General features: G+C 35.0%; 1 protein-coding gene across 4 annotated transcripts; it reads right to left on the reverse strand.

Annotated features, from left to right (window-relative positions):
- Window positions 1-472: 472 nt before the first annotated feature.
- Window positions 473-13,827, reverse strand: LOC114382572 (ubinuclein-1-like). 4 transcript variants are annotated; one of them, XM_028342089.1, is made up of 13 exons: window positions 13,257-13,827; window positions 11,163-11,249; window positions 10,912-11,001; window positions 10,681-10,757; window positions 9,290-9,884; window positions 7,230-7,338; window positions 7,029-7,138; window positions 6,717-6,800; window positions 4,385-4,510; window positions 3,838-3,969; window positions 3,701-3,748; window positions 2,503-2,604; window positions 473-1,237 (listed from the first exon to the last, which is right to left on the reverse strand). In XM_028342089.1, the coding sequence occupies exons 1-13, from the start codon at window positions 13,503-13,505 to the stop codon at window positions 782-784; spliced, it is 2,265 nt and encodes a 754-aa protein (XP_028197890.1). In that variant the 5' UTR covers window positions 13,506-13,827; the 3' UTR covers window positions 473-781. The 4 variants fall into 4 exon arrangements, with proteins under 4 accessions (XP_028197890.1, XP_028197892.1, XP_028197889.1 ...); XM_028342091.1 differs by having other exon boundaries at window positions 4,385-4,465; window positions 6,717-6,803; XM_028342088.1 differs by having other exon boundaries at window positions 6,717-6,803; window positions 13,257-13,826.
- Window positions 13,828-15,677: the final 1,850 nt, after the last annotated feature.

Below are 15,677 nucleotides of genomic sequence, written 5' to 3' on the forward strand. Positions count from 1 at the left end.
ATTAAAAATAAAATGCATGATGTTCAAAGTGAGAGATTGTCTTATTTGGGCTTATGGAGGTGCTATATGGACCCATAAGCAAAATATGAGGAACATGGTGAATTTATAACATAGAGGACACATGCAATATAACATTGTGGATGTGTACATAACATTACATGTGAGACACATAAATAGAGAAATATAAGATTGTGGATGTGTACATAACATTACATGTGGATAAACACATAAATAGTGTTCGACAAGATCTCAACCTAGTAGTGAAGATTTTCATAATGACTAACAAGAATGTGCCTATAGATAGATGAGTCAGCAAATTCCTACAGACCTAAAGTCTTGCAAACCTTAAAGAGTCCTAAGTTTCACGGGTGCAAAGTGGTACCTATAGTATATAATGGTTACTAAATTAAACTTAAGATTTTTTTTTTTTCACTACTTTAATCTTCTAAGGACCATGGTAACACTTTAGATATTTGGACGACTAATTTGATGACACTTTTTTTATTAAACACTAATAATTTGAGATTACTTATGTTTGTTTTTATCAAAAACTACTTTTGTTTCATCAAAATTCCAAGCTTACTGCAGAAGCACCACTACCTGCGAGAAGCATCATCCAGATATGACTTACCAACCAACAAATCTACCTATATACAAAAATGGCAACAATAAGTAGAATATGAATTAATTTTGGGAGAGGAAATTGAGCCAAAGAAAAAAAATTAGGGGGGAAAAACTGAAAAATACATTCTGTTGAGTAAACATCCTAGTTGATATCATGTTAGCTTGACTGCTCAAGACCAGGTAGAGAAGTTGGCTGAAGGTTTGATTTCGGGGGAACACCTGCAGACTGCTTTAGGGATCTTGTTTTTTCTTCTCCTTGCAGAGAAGCTCCTATCTTCTCAGGGCGAAAGTGAGTTCCTTCCAAACCCTGTTCTAGCTTTCTCTTTACCTTCTTCTTTATTAAAACACCATCAGCACCCTTGACATCATCCAGAGAACCACCTGAACTTCCCTTTGCTTTTTCTTGTTTTGGACCATTGACAGGATTGTGAACCCGTGCGGTGGTGACTGTATTAGAAACTGTCTTGTTTACTGAAGCATGAGGATGACCACTAGAGTCTGTAGCTAATCTTTCTCGCAAGGGCTGTTGCAAAGTAATTGGACTAGGATCAACTTGAACATTCTCCTCTGGTCGAGGTGCCAACAACTTTTTCCTCTTGATTTTCTCCTGATCCTAACAATGAGTAACCAGTGAGATAGAAAACTAAAAACATCATTCTCATAAATATCAAATCCTAATTGTCATTTGTACATACAAAAAACAGAAAGCAAGTTCTCCAATTCTTCTGATGTTAATGGTCAAAATGTATTCAAAACATTTAAATTCATGAAAAATTATATGCCACATAAATAAATTCCTACCCCTCCTCCCCAATTTTATGGCCATACAGAAATGGTTTATTAGGAAATAGATGTCTAGTAAAAATACCAAGATAAACCTTACACAAGCTACGTTGCTTTAAGTGTTTGAACAGAGAAGAAACAAATAAAGGAAAGCTCCTATATAAAAGCCTAGATAGCAACGGGAAGGGACATGATTATTGGAGCATCCTCATTTTGGAAGGCCAAAGACTAAAGACAGCATCAGTTGTCAGAATTAATATTAGAATTCATACTTGCAAAAGAATTAGTCTCTCATGTGGCACAGATAATTCTGAGTCAATCTTTGATGAATCTTTGTCATCGACAGAAAAAGTTAAATTGCACCCAATTTTGATAGCAACATCTAGAAGGAGTGGATTGCTTAGGTGATGTTTTCTTGAGGTGCACCAGACAAAGCTGACTATAATGGTAGTACAACTTGTCTGTCAGCATGCAAGGAGCAGCAGTGCACTAGTTCCAACTTTTGAGGTAAAAGAAACAGGGCTTGGGCTTGGTCTAGGAAGGTTTGATAGCAGCGTCAATGCAAGGGGTTTGGGCTTGGTCTAGGAAGGGTTCCCCAAGTAGAAGTCAACTAAAGGGGCAGAGAGAGAGGGAGCAGAGCAGAGTACAGAAAATGCCAAAAGCCACCGAACAAAAAATATCAATCTCCCAGTCAGATTCTTCAAATTGCAAAACCATGTCTGAATAAGAATCCATAAATTGCAAAATCTGAATTTCCATTCTTAGCCAAGGTGAATCAGATTTGACATATCCAGGAAATAATAGCTCAATAAGTTAACATTTTAACAATATTTTCAGTGATTCATAATTAATAGTTATTTATTTAAAGCTATAATTAAGGTAAGGATGAGAAGAAAAATTAAAAGACTCCTGTTTGGTTTCCAACATAGTCATGCCTCATAGGTATTTGCAGGCTAGACCACAAATTATGATTGTGAAACTCTTCAATTTTCAAAACAGAGAACATGTGAACTGTAAAGGCTGCTTTGTTTTAATAGAGATTTTAGAATATTACTATACCAAAGTTAAAAGCTATTATTTATTGCAAATGCATACCTTATGTCTGCTGTACAGTGCTCTGCGCCTCTCTTTTGACCTGCAAATTGCACGCTTGATCCCATGGTTGTCCATGTAACCATTTGGCCATAACTCTGCAAGCTGAAGACAATGCACTTGAAAGTAAGAAAAAATATGTTTATAAAAAGCAAACATTAATTTAGACACCACAAACTGCAATGCATATGCACTACACACAGTCGCACAAACAAAAAGTAACACAAGCTTCTGAAATAAGAGAATCATTTATGAGGACTCAGAAGGGGAAAAATGCATGGGTGAAAATACAATTTAGAATCCTTTTCGTTTCAATGTTTTCGGCATAGTTATCAATCCTAGAGAGCAATGCTTAACAGCCAAACCTCAAAAGATATGGCAGGATAGTGAATAACATTATTACTATTTTAGAGATTATTATACAGATATATGATCCATCATTATGTACATAATTACATATGCTAAACAAATACTTATAATTAATATTTCTTGGCTGATTCCCAACTATCAATAAAAAATCATAGGTCTTAAGAAAAACAAACAATTAATAAAAACAAAAATGAAGAAAAATATATATCAAGTCAGAATAGAGATGAGAATAGAGATGGGAGGCTCCACAGGTTTGGTTGCATAGCAAAACAAAGACGAGAGAGAAGAAAGGGGTTATCAATCACAGAAATCAAGAAGAGGAAACATAGGAAAATTGAGGGCAAGGGTTATATACGTTTTCTGAAAATGGAGGGAAGTCAAATTTTACACTTAAAGTACCCTCAAAAATGCTTTTCACTTTAGAGGCAGAAAAGAATTTTCACTGGCTTCTCTGCAAAAGAGGCTACAACAGTTGTGAGCAAAAACACCCCATCTACTGCAGTTTTGACACATCTGAATGACATTCTACTCTGCACCTCTGTAATTGCACCACGATTGTGCACTATTGATAACTATGGTATTGAGAAGAAGGGATAGAAGAGATTTTAAATAGTACTAATTTAGAAATTTTAACTTGAACTAGGAGATATAGAATAGAAAATAAACCAAATCAAACCCAGAGGAAGAAGGTACTGAAAGTCTGAAATGTAAAAACAAATTAAGGTTGTGATTCTATGTAGCATAAATTCATCATTCAACTCCAGATAAACCTTGAAATCCATTAACTCTGCTAGACAAATATTGAGAGGAAGGCATAGAAAATTTGAACCACCTCAGCATACAACTTTCTGATTTGCGGACCCGAATTTTCATCTAACCCCTGGAACAATTGCAAATAAGATTCATAAGAACAAACTTCAAACCACACAGGATCTACAAAATAAATACTTAAGGTTCAAACTTCTGTACATCAACAAAGAGGTCATAGAGATCACAAATCTTGTCTTCCAATGCAGTGTCCATACTAAAATTCTTTTTAGTTATTGGTTTCCCATCAGGACCTAATTCTTGTTCCCCAGATGCTGCAGCTTGCTGCTGTAGCTGAAATGCAGGAAAACATGAAAAAGCATTGCATATTAAATAACCAAAATCTTCATCAATCAATCATAAGTACAGTTATTTCCTGTAAAATTGCAACCAAGATACAATGGAAACATCAGGAAATATATCAACAAAACTAGATTCAGTTTCATAATTACAACTAATGAAATCCTTTTCCAGGTAAAAATGATCCATAAGTAAACATGACAAAATAAGGATTTACATATAAAACTCAAAATTGCATTGAATGGATATAAAGAAGCATCCATAAGAAAGAGTGAAAATAAGTATACTATGGACTATAACTATAATAGGGGGAACCAAAAAGTAGCTACGTGAACCAGCTAAAACAAGCAAGAAGTACTGAATATTTGATTTTGATATGGAATGAAATAGCAAGTGTAACTATAATAACCTTGGATTCTATGGTTGGGGCCTGCATCTTAATCATCTCAATAACTTCCTTCTTTATCAGTTGAAACCTAACATCTTTCTCCTGCTTCGCAGACAAACCCATACTGATCATAATTTTTAAGTTTCTCTGTAGCAGGAAGATATTGAATGAGAAGATAAGTTTCAATTCTAGCATTAATGGTAACTAAAATTACCTATCTAACGATGAATACAAATATAAATATAAATTATAAACAAAGAGAAGAATAGTTGCAAAAAATCATTGACAACATAAACAATAAATAATAGGTGGGAAATTACTTTTTTTTGGATTGGATTGTAAAAGAACAGAGCTCATGGTTGAGTTTGTTTGGTTTTTATACTGAAGAATAAGTTTTGAAATATAATTATATAAAATCACTTGAAAATAGTTCACTTGCCATAAAATTAATTTTGTAGTGATTGGAATAGAGATTTTTTCTTTTTTGAAAATCACCAGCTCCTACTGTTAGTGTTAGAAAAAAAAACATTTATTATGTAAACAGTGTATCCATTACGACAAATTAGGGATTTAGATTGATTTTTCATATCCATGATTGATTCTTTCTACACTAATCCATGATTATAAATCAAGAGCGTGGGTATAGAACACACACGATGTTCAACACATTCTTTCTTAGCTGGAATCAGTTCTATTAACCAAGGCAACAAAGTTTTTTCCTAAATCTGTTTCTATGGCATTAAAAATTTGAGCTTGGGAAACTTGATCCATTACAATTAGTGCGGGTTTGGTTCAATTTATTTAAAGGAATAACTACTTATTTTGGCCCGCTTCATGAGAGTTTTTATGAAATAAGCTAGTATTTCTCCCAAAATAATCTTATACCAGTCTTGCACTTAGAATCAATTCAGGAAGGCCATCTGTCACTTTGGAGTCCCCAAAGTCTAAAGCAAACAGGTGAAGGAAGACCAGTTTTTATTAAAATGAAAGTTGACAAACAATCAATTTGAAATAAGAATTTCATAGACTCAGTCATGGCTCAAGCTAGGGTGGGCAAACCCTCATAGGTCTCCCACGGTGGGAGATGATTTTTTCCCCATTAGATTTATTATCTTTTAAATCAAAGGTCCAATTTTGTTTTTTTTTTATAATAGATAATTATCTTTCCTGGTTTGCCCTTGACACCCTCGCCACTTTCCACCGCAAAACCTCCACTTGCAGTAGCCTCACTCTCCTCTCTCTCCCCATCAGTTCCCCCTTCGTCCAACCCAAGACACCCTCTGCCCCATTCTCGCTCTCCTCTCTACAACCATCTCTCCCTAGGCTCCCACCACAACCGTGACACGGACTCTCCATTGCCGTTGCGCCTCCCTAGTCTGGTTCTGCAACAACTGCCCCACTGCCACCAACAACGAGCCCTCTCCTTCCTCCCCGTCTACCGCTTCAACCGCACTAACTATGCCAAGTCTTCCAGCAGCGCTGCTGCACCGCCCTGGTTGAGTCCATCTCGGACCTGTGCCAGAGCCTCCAGGCTCACAGCTTCAATCTGGTAATGCACATCTGGAAGCCCAAGTCAGTGCTGGTGGACTTGGCGAAGGCCATCAACACTGGTTTTCTTTTTTGTCTACAGTGGGTTGTGATTTATTTGGGTTTTAGGTGATTGTTTTCGGTAGTGGTTTGTAATTGTAGTTTATAGTGGTTGCAGTAGAGGTTCTGTCATCCTAGGGTGCTTTGTGGTGGAGGTGTTGGCGGTGGCTTGCGTCATCGCAGCAGAGGTGAAGCGACAAGATGGAGTGAGAGAGAAGGGGGCAGAGACAGATTGGGAAAAAAGAAGAAAAAAAAATTTAATCCTTTATTTAAAAAGTAATAAATCTAATGGTGAAAAAATCATCTACCACTGTGGGAGACCTATGAGTATTGTCCACCCTAGTTTGAGCCCTTAGACATGACATTGAAGTACACCATAAAAAGGGAAAAGGATGAAAAAAAAGGAAGAAAAGAGAATCAATCTTTAAGAAGGTCACAAAAGTAAGTCACTCAATCAAACCACACAATGTGATTAGGTCACAAATGTATTCAAAGCCTAAATATGGTATTGTTATATCATAACCTAATCATCAAGCAGACTACAAATTGTACAAAAGTTCAGGATAGTGGACTGGACAGCAAGATAGGTGATTTGAGAGATGCAATAATTAGTTTCAATTTAAAAATTTTGTATAACTTTTGGGTTCAACAATAAAAAGGCAGCCTAGTGCTATAAAGCTCATGCTGAGCATTGGGGGGGATTATAACCGCAAACTAAAAAATATATACTAAAGGATTATCTGTTACGTTTATCAAGCTTAAATACCTTTAGCGTTCTGAGCTGAATCAGATGCCCAAGAATACTCATAAGACGGTTAAGTAACTCCTTTGATACTTTCCCTTGGCTTGCCTGCTGCAACAAAAACATATAGTCAATATTACAATATGATAAATATTTGATACTAACTATCAGATCCAGTGAAATTGAAATCATTTCAAAACATTCACATTCATTCTCTCTCTATTCTAAAACAATGTTCAAACTGAGAAGACTTTTGAGAAGAAGAAAAAAATACAAAATTGTGCATATATCTAGAAGCATTTAGCATAACAAGAAGAAAACAAAATTTGCCAATACCGCTAATCTGGCAACTTTAGCAAGTTTCAGCTTTATTTCTCTAGGCAATCTCCGTTTGACACCCTGAGGTGTGGTATCAACCTCCTGGTTTTCCATAGTTGGCGGCCTTGCTGTAATAATATTTAAAAGAAAAACTTAGCATTAGCAACAAACTTCCCACATTTCCTATAATTTGAGCTTTAAAACATTTTCCAAACTTACATTCTGCAACTATCTTCTCCAACTCTCGAATAGCTTTCTCAAGTGTTGTAGTTTTAGGCCTAGCACTAGAACCATCTTTCTTGAGCACATTTTCAGATTTCTGCATAAGCTTCAAATCAGATCTTGATTAACACGGTATATGTTACACACATAACAGCCCACTTTCACAACTTTTGTTGTCAGAAGTCATATTAATAAGAACATGTTATCTCACCAAGTGCATGCTACATGGATAGTATAGTTTGCCAAAATCTTAAAGAAAAACCAGCCATGTATACCAATATCCCTTAAATAGAAATTATTTTGATTGAAAAATGATGATCTGCAACCGCCAAGTTAACAAGTCAATGGAGTAAATTGAAGCAATAATGCTGCACTGTTAAGATCCAATCACAAGGTATGAGACTTGAATCCCACAATAATAGTCAACAGTGGATAGCGTCACAGGGTCACTCCCAAAAACATTAGTGGGATGACGGCTATTTGAATATATATGTGTATATAAAATAACATATAAAATATTTCTTATTCTTTCTTGTATATATATTTCTTATTATGATATTATATTATATTATTTGATTATTTCATTTTCTATTTACATATAATTTTTTTTATAATATTTATATGTCATTATTATTATATACACTACTTTTGTCCCTAAATATAGACTCTTTTTAAATTTGTTTGTCCTTTTTTATAAGATTCTTTTCAAGTTGTATTTTGCATATTTTTCACCACAATACCCTTAATTACTTTACAATAAATGCTATAAATTATTAAGACAATTTCATTCTTTCTCTTATAGGATTGGAGAAGACTAGGACACATTAATTAATTAGGTAAAAAGTAATTAAGTGGAAAAAGAGATGATGAGTTACAATAATTTTAAGGGTAATTTTGAAAAAATAATACAAATTGCTAACAAATTTAATGTTGATAACTAAATTAACCAACTTTCTTCAAGGATGTGAATTAGTTAAAAGAGTTTTATATTTAGGGACAAAGGTAGTAATATATTAATATGGTATACACTATACATTTGTCTCTATTATATAATATATCATGTGTTAATATTTTTCTATATTTTTAAATATTATAGAATACTCTATCAGGGCAAGCCCTAGCACAACGGTAAATTTGTGCCTTGGTGACCAGTTGGTCATGTATTTGAATCCGAAAACAGCCTCTTTGCATATGCAAGAATAAGGTTGCGTATAATGACCCTCCTCCATACCTTCACATAGCAAGGAGCCTTTGGGCACTAGGGTATGTTAGTTTTTTAGTTTTTATTATAGAATACTTTATAGTATAATATATGGTTGATTATAAAAATAAAAAGCAAAAGAAAACCTCCCCAATTGTAGGATTGTTTGGGTTGGAGAGTAGCCCAATTTAGGGTACAACACCCACTCCCAGCCAAAAACAAAGTAAGAAATCTTGGGCTCTCCTAATACAATAGTTAGCTTTGTGGTGTGGTTCTCTCAAGATTCTTATCAATTCGCATCAAAGCTTTTCACCGTGTCTCTTAATTGCAAACAAGTGATGTGGATGGTGATGACAACATTGCAGTATTTGCTCAGAACTAGTCAAAGAACTAGTGCATAGCCAATCTGAATGGGCATTGGGGCTGCAGAGCATGGTGAGATGATAGGATCCAATTACAAGGTATGAGACTTGTGTCCCATGTTGGAAGTATGGGATTCAGGTGTGGCATTTATAACGCTTTTTTGAGCACTCTAACTACAACTGTTTTTGTATTATGATTATCTCAAGGTTCTTATCACACTTTCCCTGGCACACAGCATGTCATGCTTCAATATAATCTGCTAATCGCAATGGAAGTGATCAACTAGAAGTGCTTATTTGGTGGGCAGTTCCATGCTTCATATGGTAACTATGGCTTAGAATGGAGAATCCTTTAATTTAAAGCTGAATAGAAAAAATGAATTGATATAAATGCAGCAGCGAACCTTTTTGTTGGTATTAAATGTTTCATTAAATTAAATTAATCATATTGGAAATAAAATAAAGACAACAGAAAAGCAGCTACGTAAACTTACTGGTGCTTGTATAGCAGATTTTCCGACATACAAGTTAAGATCTGGCAGTTCATGGATGTCATTTTTATCTTTTGACCGACCAGCCTTTTCTAGATTGTCAACACTAATTGAGATTTTTCCAGGCTGGGATTTGGATTTTGCAGATGCACTTTTTTCATGGTACTTCTGACGAGAAGTATCAAGCAAGCCACTTGCATCTTTATATTTATCACTTGTGTTCTTAGATTGAAGTACTCTAGTCTTCTGTTTTTCAGCATCTTCTGCAGCAGCAGGAGCATTAGTTGATACTTTCGAACAAACAGGAGGATCCAACATTGGTCTTGTGTCAGCAGTTTTCCTTTTCAAACTAATTCCAGACACATCCAATTGATTCTGAAATGTCATGTCTTCATAATGTTCACCAGGTACACCCAAATTATGGGAGGAACTAATCGTATTTTTCACAGGTAACGATGCAGTCTTTCCAGCAGCAGTCTTGCCCACTTTTACATGTTTATTTGATACATGACTATCAATATGTTCTCCAGGATTCTTCGGTACATCTTTTCGGCGCCTTTTCTTTGCTTGCTGGATAGGTAATACTGGAGGTTCATTTCTTGTAATATAGAAAGAAACAGAAAATCAATAAAATCAGGAATTTGTGTGAAAAATTCATCTACTCCAAACTACAATTTTAATAGACTCAAAATGTTGGCACAACATATGTAAATAAGTGTCACAGGAAAGAATATTCAACCATAAGCCAAGAAAAATTGTTATCAGGAACAGGAAGAAAGAACTTCACAATATCAGATACTAATAAAGATATTAAGTTATAACTGATGAAAAGTTTAACTCAGAGTGACAGGTTAGTTTAAAGTACATAAAAGTAAATTCAAAGTTTAGATCAAAATAGTGTAATAGACCAATAATCAGCAATGAAACAAGACCAACATTTCAAGCATTAAAATTAACAAGTTACAGGAACCCCAACATTAGTTGTTGTCACTACTCAAACTATGACTGTGAATGATACATGATCTCATTTCGTGTTCATATAAAAACACAAGCAAATATATAACTTATGGTGGCAATATTATTCCACTGACTTTAATATTATACCCATCAATTAAAAAAGAGAGAAGTGCAAAGACTTTCAAAATTAAGTGGTTTACAAAGAAAAGAGATAGACATAAAGAGCACAACCCAGTGCATGAGGTTCCAACCTAATGGGATTTGAGGAGGGAAGATGTACACAGACTTGGCCCCAGAAGTAAAGAGGCTATTTCCAGGACTCAAACTGGTGACCTCAAGGCCACAAGGCAGCAGCCTTAGTGTTGCACCAAGGCTAGCCCTCACACAAAGAAAAGAAATTGACATACACAGAAAATATTCAAACAAAAAACACTTACATGCGTTCCAATTTCCCCCTATTTACAAAGAATCCATCATGTTTGATTGAAGAATTATCAACCTCAAAATACTCATCCTGCAGAAAGAACAGTAGAACTACATAAAAAAAATATGCAAGGTGAAATGGCAACAATATAGGACAATACAATTCCTATCAACATCAATGAAAGGTCAAATAGTCATAATGGCATGAGTCATGACAAATCAAAACAGTATAAAAAGATACCAACCAATTCAGCATCATCAATGAAAGAGTCGTCTGTATCATATTGATCATCAGGAACATCAAGTGCATCCTCCTCATCACTGCTGTCCTTACCCTAAAAATGATTCAGAGTCCCATTATTCCCAACATGGAAAGTAGCTCAAAAAATTTAATAGAATACTTACATGTGCATCTATGATATGAATTTATAGTAGAAACCAATTCATTTTTGTACAGAGCATTGAGTAACAATCTCAGGAAGCAACACACCCATACCATGTAAAGGCGTTCAATCTTCTCTATTACAGCACTGAAACGGTTTGTCTGAGGTGCACCCTGTTCTTCAATCTCCATAGGTTGTCCCTAAAACGACAGGTGATATTAAAATAGAGAAACACAAAACCATAGTCCCATACAATTTCAAAAGACAATATGCTGATTCCTGCTGGTATACAAGTACCCAGAAGACCAATAATTATACTGTAGCATAAAACAAGATTGAGTCAATTCAAGGCTTGATTACCTTGACTCCATACAATTTCATGCTATAAATAAATAGATATATACTACATACTGCACGTATTGTATAGTTTAAAAGGACAGAATTCCAAACAACAGCACTTGACCTATTAAAAAAAAGTAGGAGCCAGATACTGGTGAACTGTAGCCTATTTACTTTTAGATGTTGGCTAAATTTATTTGTTTCTCAAATAATAAAGCCTTATTCAGATCTATCTATTAATCTCAAGAAAGTTCAGCTAATAAAAATAACTACATATAAGAATATGTATTGAAGGTAGAAGACAAAGGTATGGAACAACTAAAAAATCATGCAAATAATACTGATTTGATTTATTGATTTTTATGCCAAATCCCTTTAACAAAGGGTTAGCCTTGAATCAACAGTAATGTTACTGCTGTGACCAGGAAGTCATGGGTTCACCTCTTGGGAAAAAGCCTCTCCACTTGGCGGGGGTAAGGCTTTGTGCATCTACCCCCAGAACCCAAGAGGTGAGGGCCTCGCACACTGGATCACCTTTTTATTAACTACCTTAAACTAATGAGAAAAAATTAAGGCTTCAGTTATGAAACTAGTTAGCATAACATTAACTCCAATTATACCTATATATCAATTTAAATAAAAACAAATAACATGATGTTCCATCGGTTCACCAAATTTAAAAGAGGGCCACACATTAATAGTGTTACTGTATTTGGATTTGCATTCTGGCACATTTTCACGACAAGTCAGCTAACTGACGTAAAAGCAACATTTACTTGCTTTATCATTGATGCAATCATACCATGCCAAAACCAGTGTTGCTAAATAGCAGCCAAGGCAGAATGGCAAGGTGGATTTTTTGCCAACCACCATAGGCAATTTGTGAAGAAAGGCCTGCCACGGCAGTACCATAAATCACAATGGCATGTTTATATGGAAGAATTTTGGCCTTCCACCATCCGCCATTGATAACACTGGCCAAAACACAAACACAAACAGACAGAAATTAAGTGAATAGGCATAACACACTCAACCTAATAAATATTTAGTCAAATACAAGTACTTCCATGAGCAATTCAACTTTGCCACAACAAAACCCTTTTTAAATAATTTTCCATAAGAGCAGTGCCACACAGCACAAACCATTGTCCAAAACCAACAAGAAACATCATGGCATAACACAAATCCAAATTAAGTCAATAGGCATAACGCATTCAACCTAATAAATATGAAGTCAAATACAAGTACTTCCACAAGCAATTTGATTTTGGCATGACAAAACCCTTTTAAATAATTTTCCATACGCGCAGCGCCAGGCAGCACAAACCATTGTCCAAAACCAACAAGAAACATCATGGCATAACACAAATACAAATTAAGTCAATAGGCATAACACATTCAACCTAATAAATTTCAAGTCAAATACAAGCACTTTCACCAACAATTCAACTTTGCCACGACAAAACCCTTTCGAATAATTTCCCGTAAGATAAGCGTGACACGGCACAAAACGTTGTCAAAAACCGACAAGAAACATCCAGGCACTTCCCAGTTAACAGCATGCCAGCTCAATCATTAACAGTTTAGCAGAACGTAAACCTAAAAAACTACACTATCCTAATTCCTAACCCTTATTTCAGTCCGGAAAAAAAAAACAGTCACAGCTCAGTCAAAAACCACTCTTACAAAATACAATTAAAAATATCATCCATACACCACAGTAACCCTCTCACACATTGCAACCTACTCACCGAATCACAATGTACGTAAACAGAAATGTCAGAAACAGAAACACATAAACCTAAACGAAAATTTCAGAAACACATCATTACCCGAACCAACAACTCGGAACCTAAAAAGAGGCTCACCGGAGCGATTCTGGACTCGAGCGCAGGGTTCGCATTGGGAGCGCGGTGCTCCGGTGCGGAAGCGGATCCATTGTTGACCTTGTTGGCGTCCTTCATGAGCTTCTTCCACGACACTATGGTGGTCTCTCCCGGGCGGAGCTCCACCGTGAACATTTGCCTGTCGCCTTTCTTCACGAACGACGACGGAGCCCTCGCCGCCGCCGACGAGGAATCGTCGCCCCCGCCGAGAGGAGCCGCCTCCCCCGCCATATGAGCAGTGCCGATTGGCGAGTTTCTCGGGCGTCGGTGCGAGATTTCGGGGAGAAATTGTTAGGGCGCGAGAAACATGGCGGAAAGCGAAACAATAATAATAATAATAATAATAATAATAATAATAATAATAAGCCCTAGAAACTGAAAATGAAGAACAGAGAACGAGAACGAGAAGAGGAAGGAGTGAAGAGGTGAATTGGGATTGCGCGGGATTCAAAAATGAGAGAGATAAGAAAATAAAAGAAAATATTGTGAAAAAATTAAAGGAAAAAGAAAAAGGGATTGTGGAGGGGTTTTAAGTTTAACTGCAATTTTGACTCGGTCGTAAAAATTTTCCGGTCTTTGTTTTCCGAGAATGGGTGGGAGGGAAAAGGGATTTGGGTCGGGTTAAGTTATTCTATGGGCCGGGTCCTGTGTTCAATTCAACATGATAGATTTTTTTTGTTTTCCATGTAAAAAAAATTGGAAGTTTTGTAATTGTTAGTTTAAACCGTCTGTGTTTTTTTAGTTTAATTTTTATGTATTTTTAACATAAAAAATTACACTAACCTTTGAAAAGCAACAACTCACCAAAGTTTCAAAAATAATAGACGATGTGATATTACATCCATAATAGTCAATAGAGCTTCCATTACAAATTTCACACATGTCATCATGGATGGAGCTTCATGCAAAAGAACAAAAGGAATAAATAAGACATCACTCAGGATCAGCGATTCCTGAACCCAACATGGCAAAGACAACACTTATACCGTAAATGGTTTTCATACTATACTTTTGTAAATAGTTTTTCTATTATTATTGTTATTGTAGAAAAGTCTTCAAAGTCTCTCTTCTCCACCATTTCATATGATTGTTTTTCATTTCTCCTTTCTCACTTCTTTCTTCTTCTCATACCTCTCTTCAATTATATTCTTCAGACGAATCAAATCCTTGCCACTAGAGCATTGTTTTGATGTCATTGTACAGACAATTGTTCAGACTACTCATCATCTTCATGCGACTTTGGAGACAACACCTATGTTTTTTCCTTTGCTCGCAACTTGGTTATGGTTTTTGTTCCTTCTCTCTTGCATCTTATCTTTTCTTTTACATTTTCCCTTTTTTTTTAAAAAAAACTTCATTAGATCATAGGTTGCACATTAATACAATTATTGAAATGTGACACATTAAAACACCTTTTTCTTATCACATTTAAAAACCTACTGCACTATAATCAAAACAGTTTTCACCTTCAAAGTCAAAAGGCCTTTCCCTAACAAAGACGTCATTTGGACCGCACACAAGAAAAGACAATTAGGCTTCACAGTTATTCTTTTCTTTTTGCCATTTTATTTCACTTTTTTTTTATCAAAACATTGAATTTAGATTTTTATTTATATTTGCTAGATCAATTTGAGGTGGACTTGAATCAGTCATCAATATCTACTACAAAGAATATAGGTATGATGTATTTCTTCTTATAAATTCAACTATTTTGTATTGTTTCTATTTTTTGAGCTAAATGAATTTAATATAAATTTTGGCTTGAAAATTCCTAAATAATTATTAAAAATTGAAAATTAAATGTAATTCATGATAACTATTTATAATATTGAACTAAAATTCTCAAAAAGTTTCATCAAAACATAAAATTGTTTGCTATAAAATTTGGAAATGGTCAACTTTTTACATGTGAATCGATCCCTAATCAAGTTGTTTATGCGCGAAACTGTTGACAATGATGAAGTGACAAAAATAGCACAAGAAGGGGAGGTTGAATTGTATTTTCAAAAAAATTTAATTCCTTTTTAAAAATAAAGAGTATTTGGATATAAGTTTTAAAAGAGAAAAATTATAATGAAAAATTGCTATGAGCTCCAAACAAAAATGCAACCAGTTTATTTTTATAAAAAGGCTTTACAGTTCAGAGCTATGTTTCAAAAAGACTTGTTTAGTCATAAAGACTTTGATGAAGAGGTCTAGTTTTAAGTTCCTTAAGACAAGGTTTTTCTGCCTTAATGATTTCCACAAACAAGTTAACAAATCAACACATAAATTAGTGCTTAATTGATAAGGTTAATTTGGGAAATTCAAAAACAATTAACATCGACAGCAATGGTTTAGGGAAGGCAAAAAAAAATGCAATTTTAAGTTAGGGGTGTTCATGTAGTAAGTGCTAACCTGAGG

Source organism: Glycine soja, chromosome 13 (genome assembly GCF_004193775.1).
Source record: "Glycine soja cultivar W05 chromosome 13, ASM419377v2, whole genome shotgun sequence".
Taxonomy (NCBI): Eukaryota; Viridiplantae; Streptophyta; class Magnoliopsida; order Fabales; family Fabaceae; genus Glycine; species Glycine soja.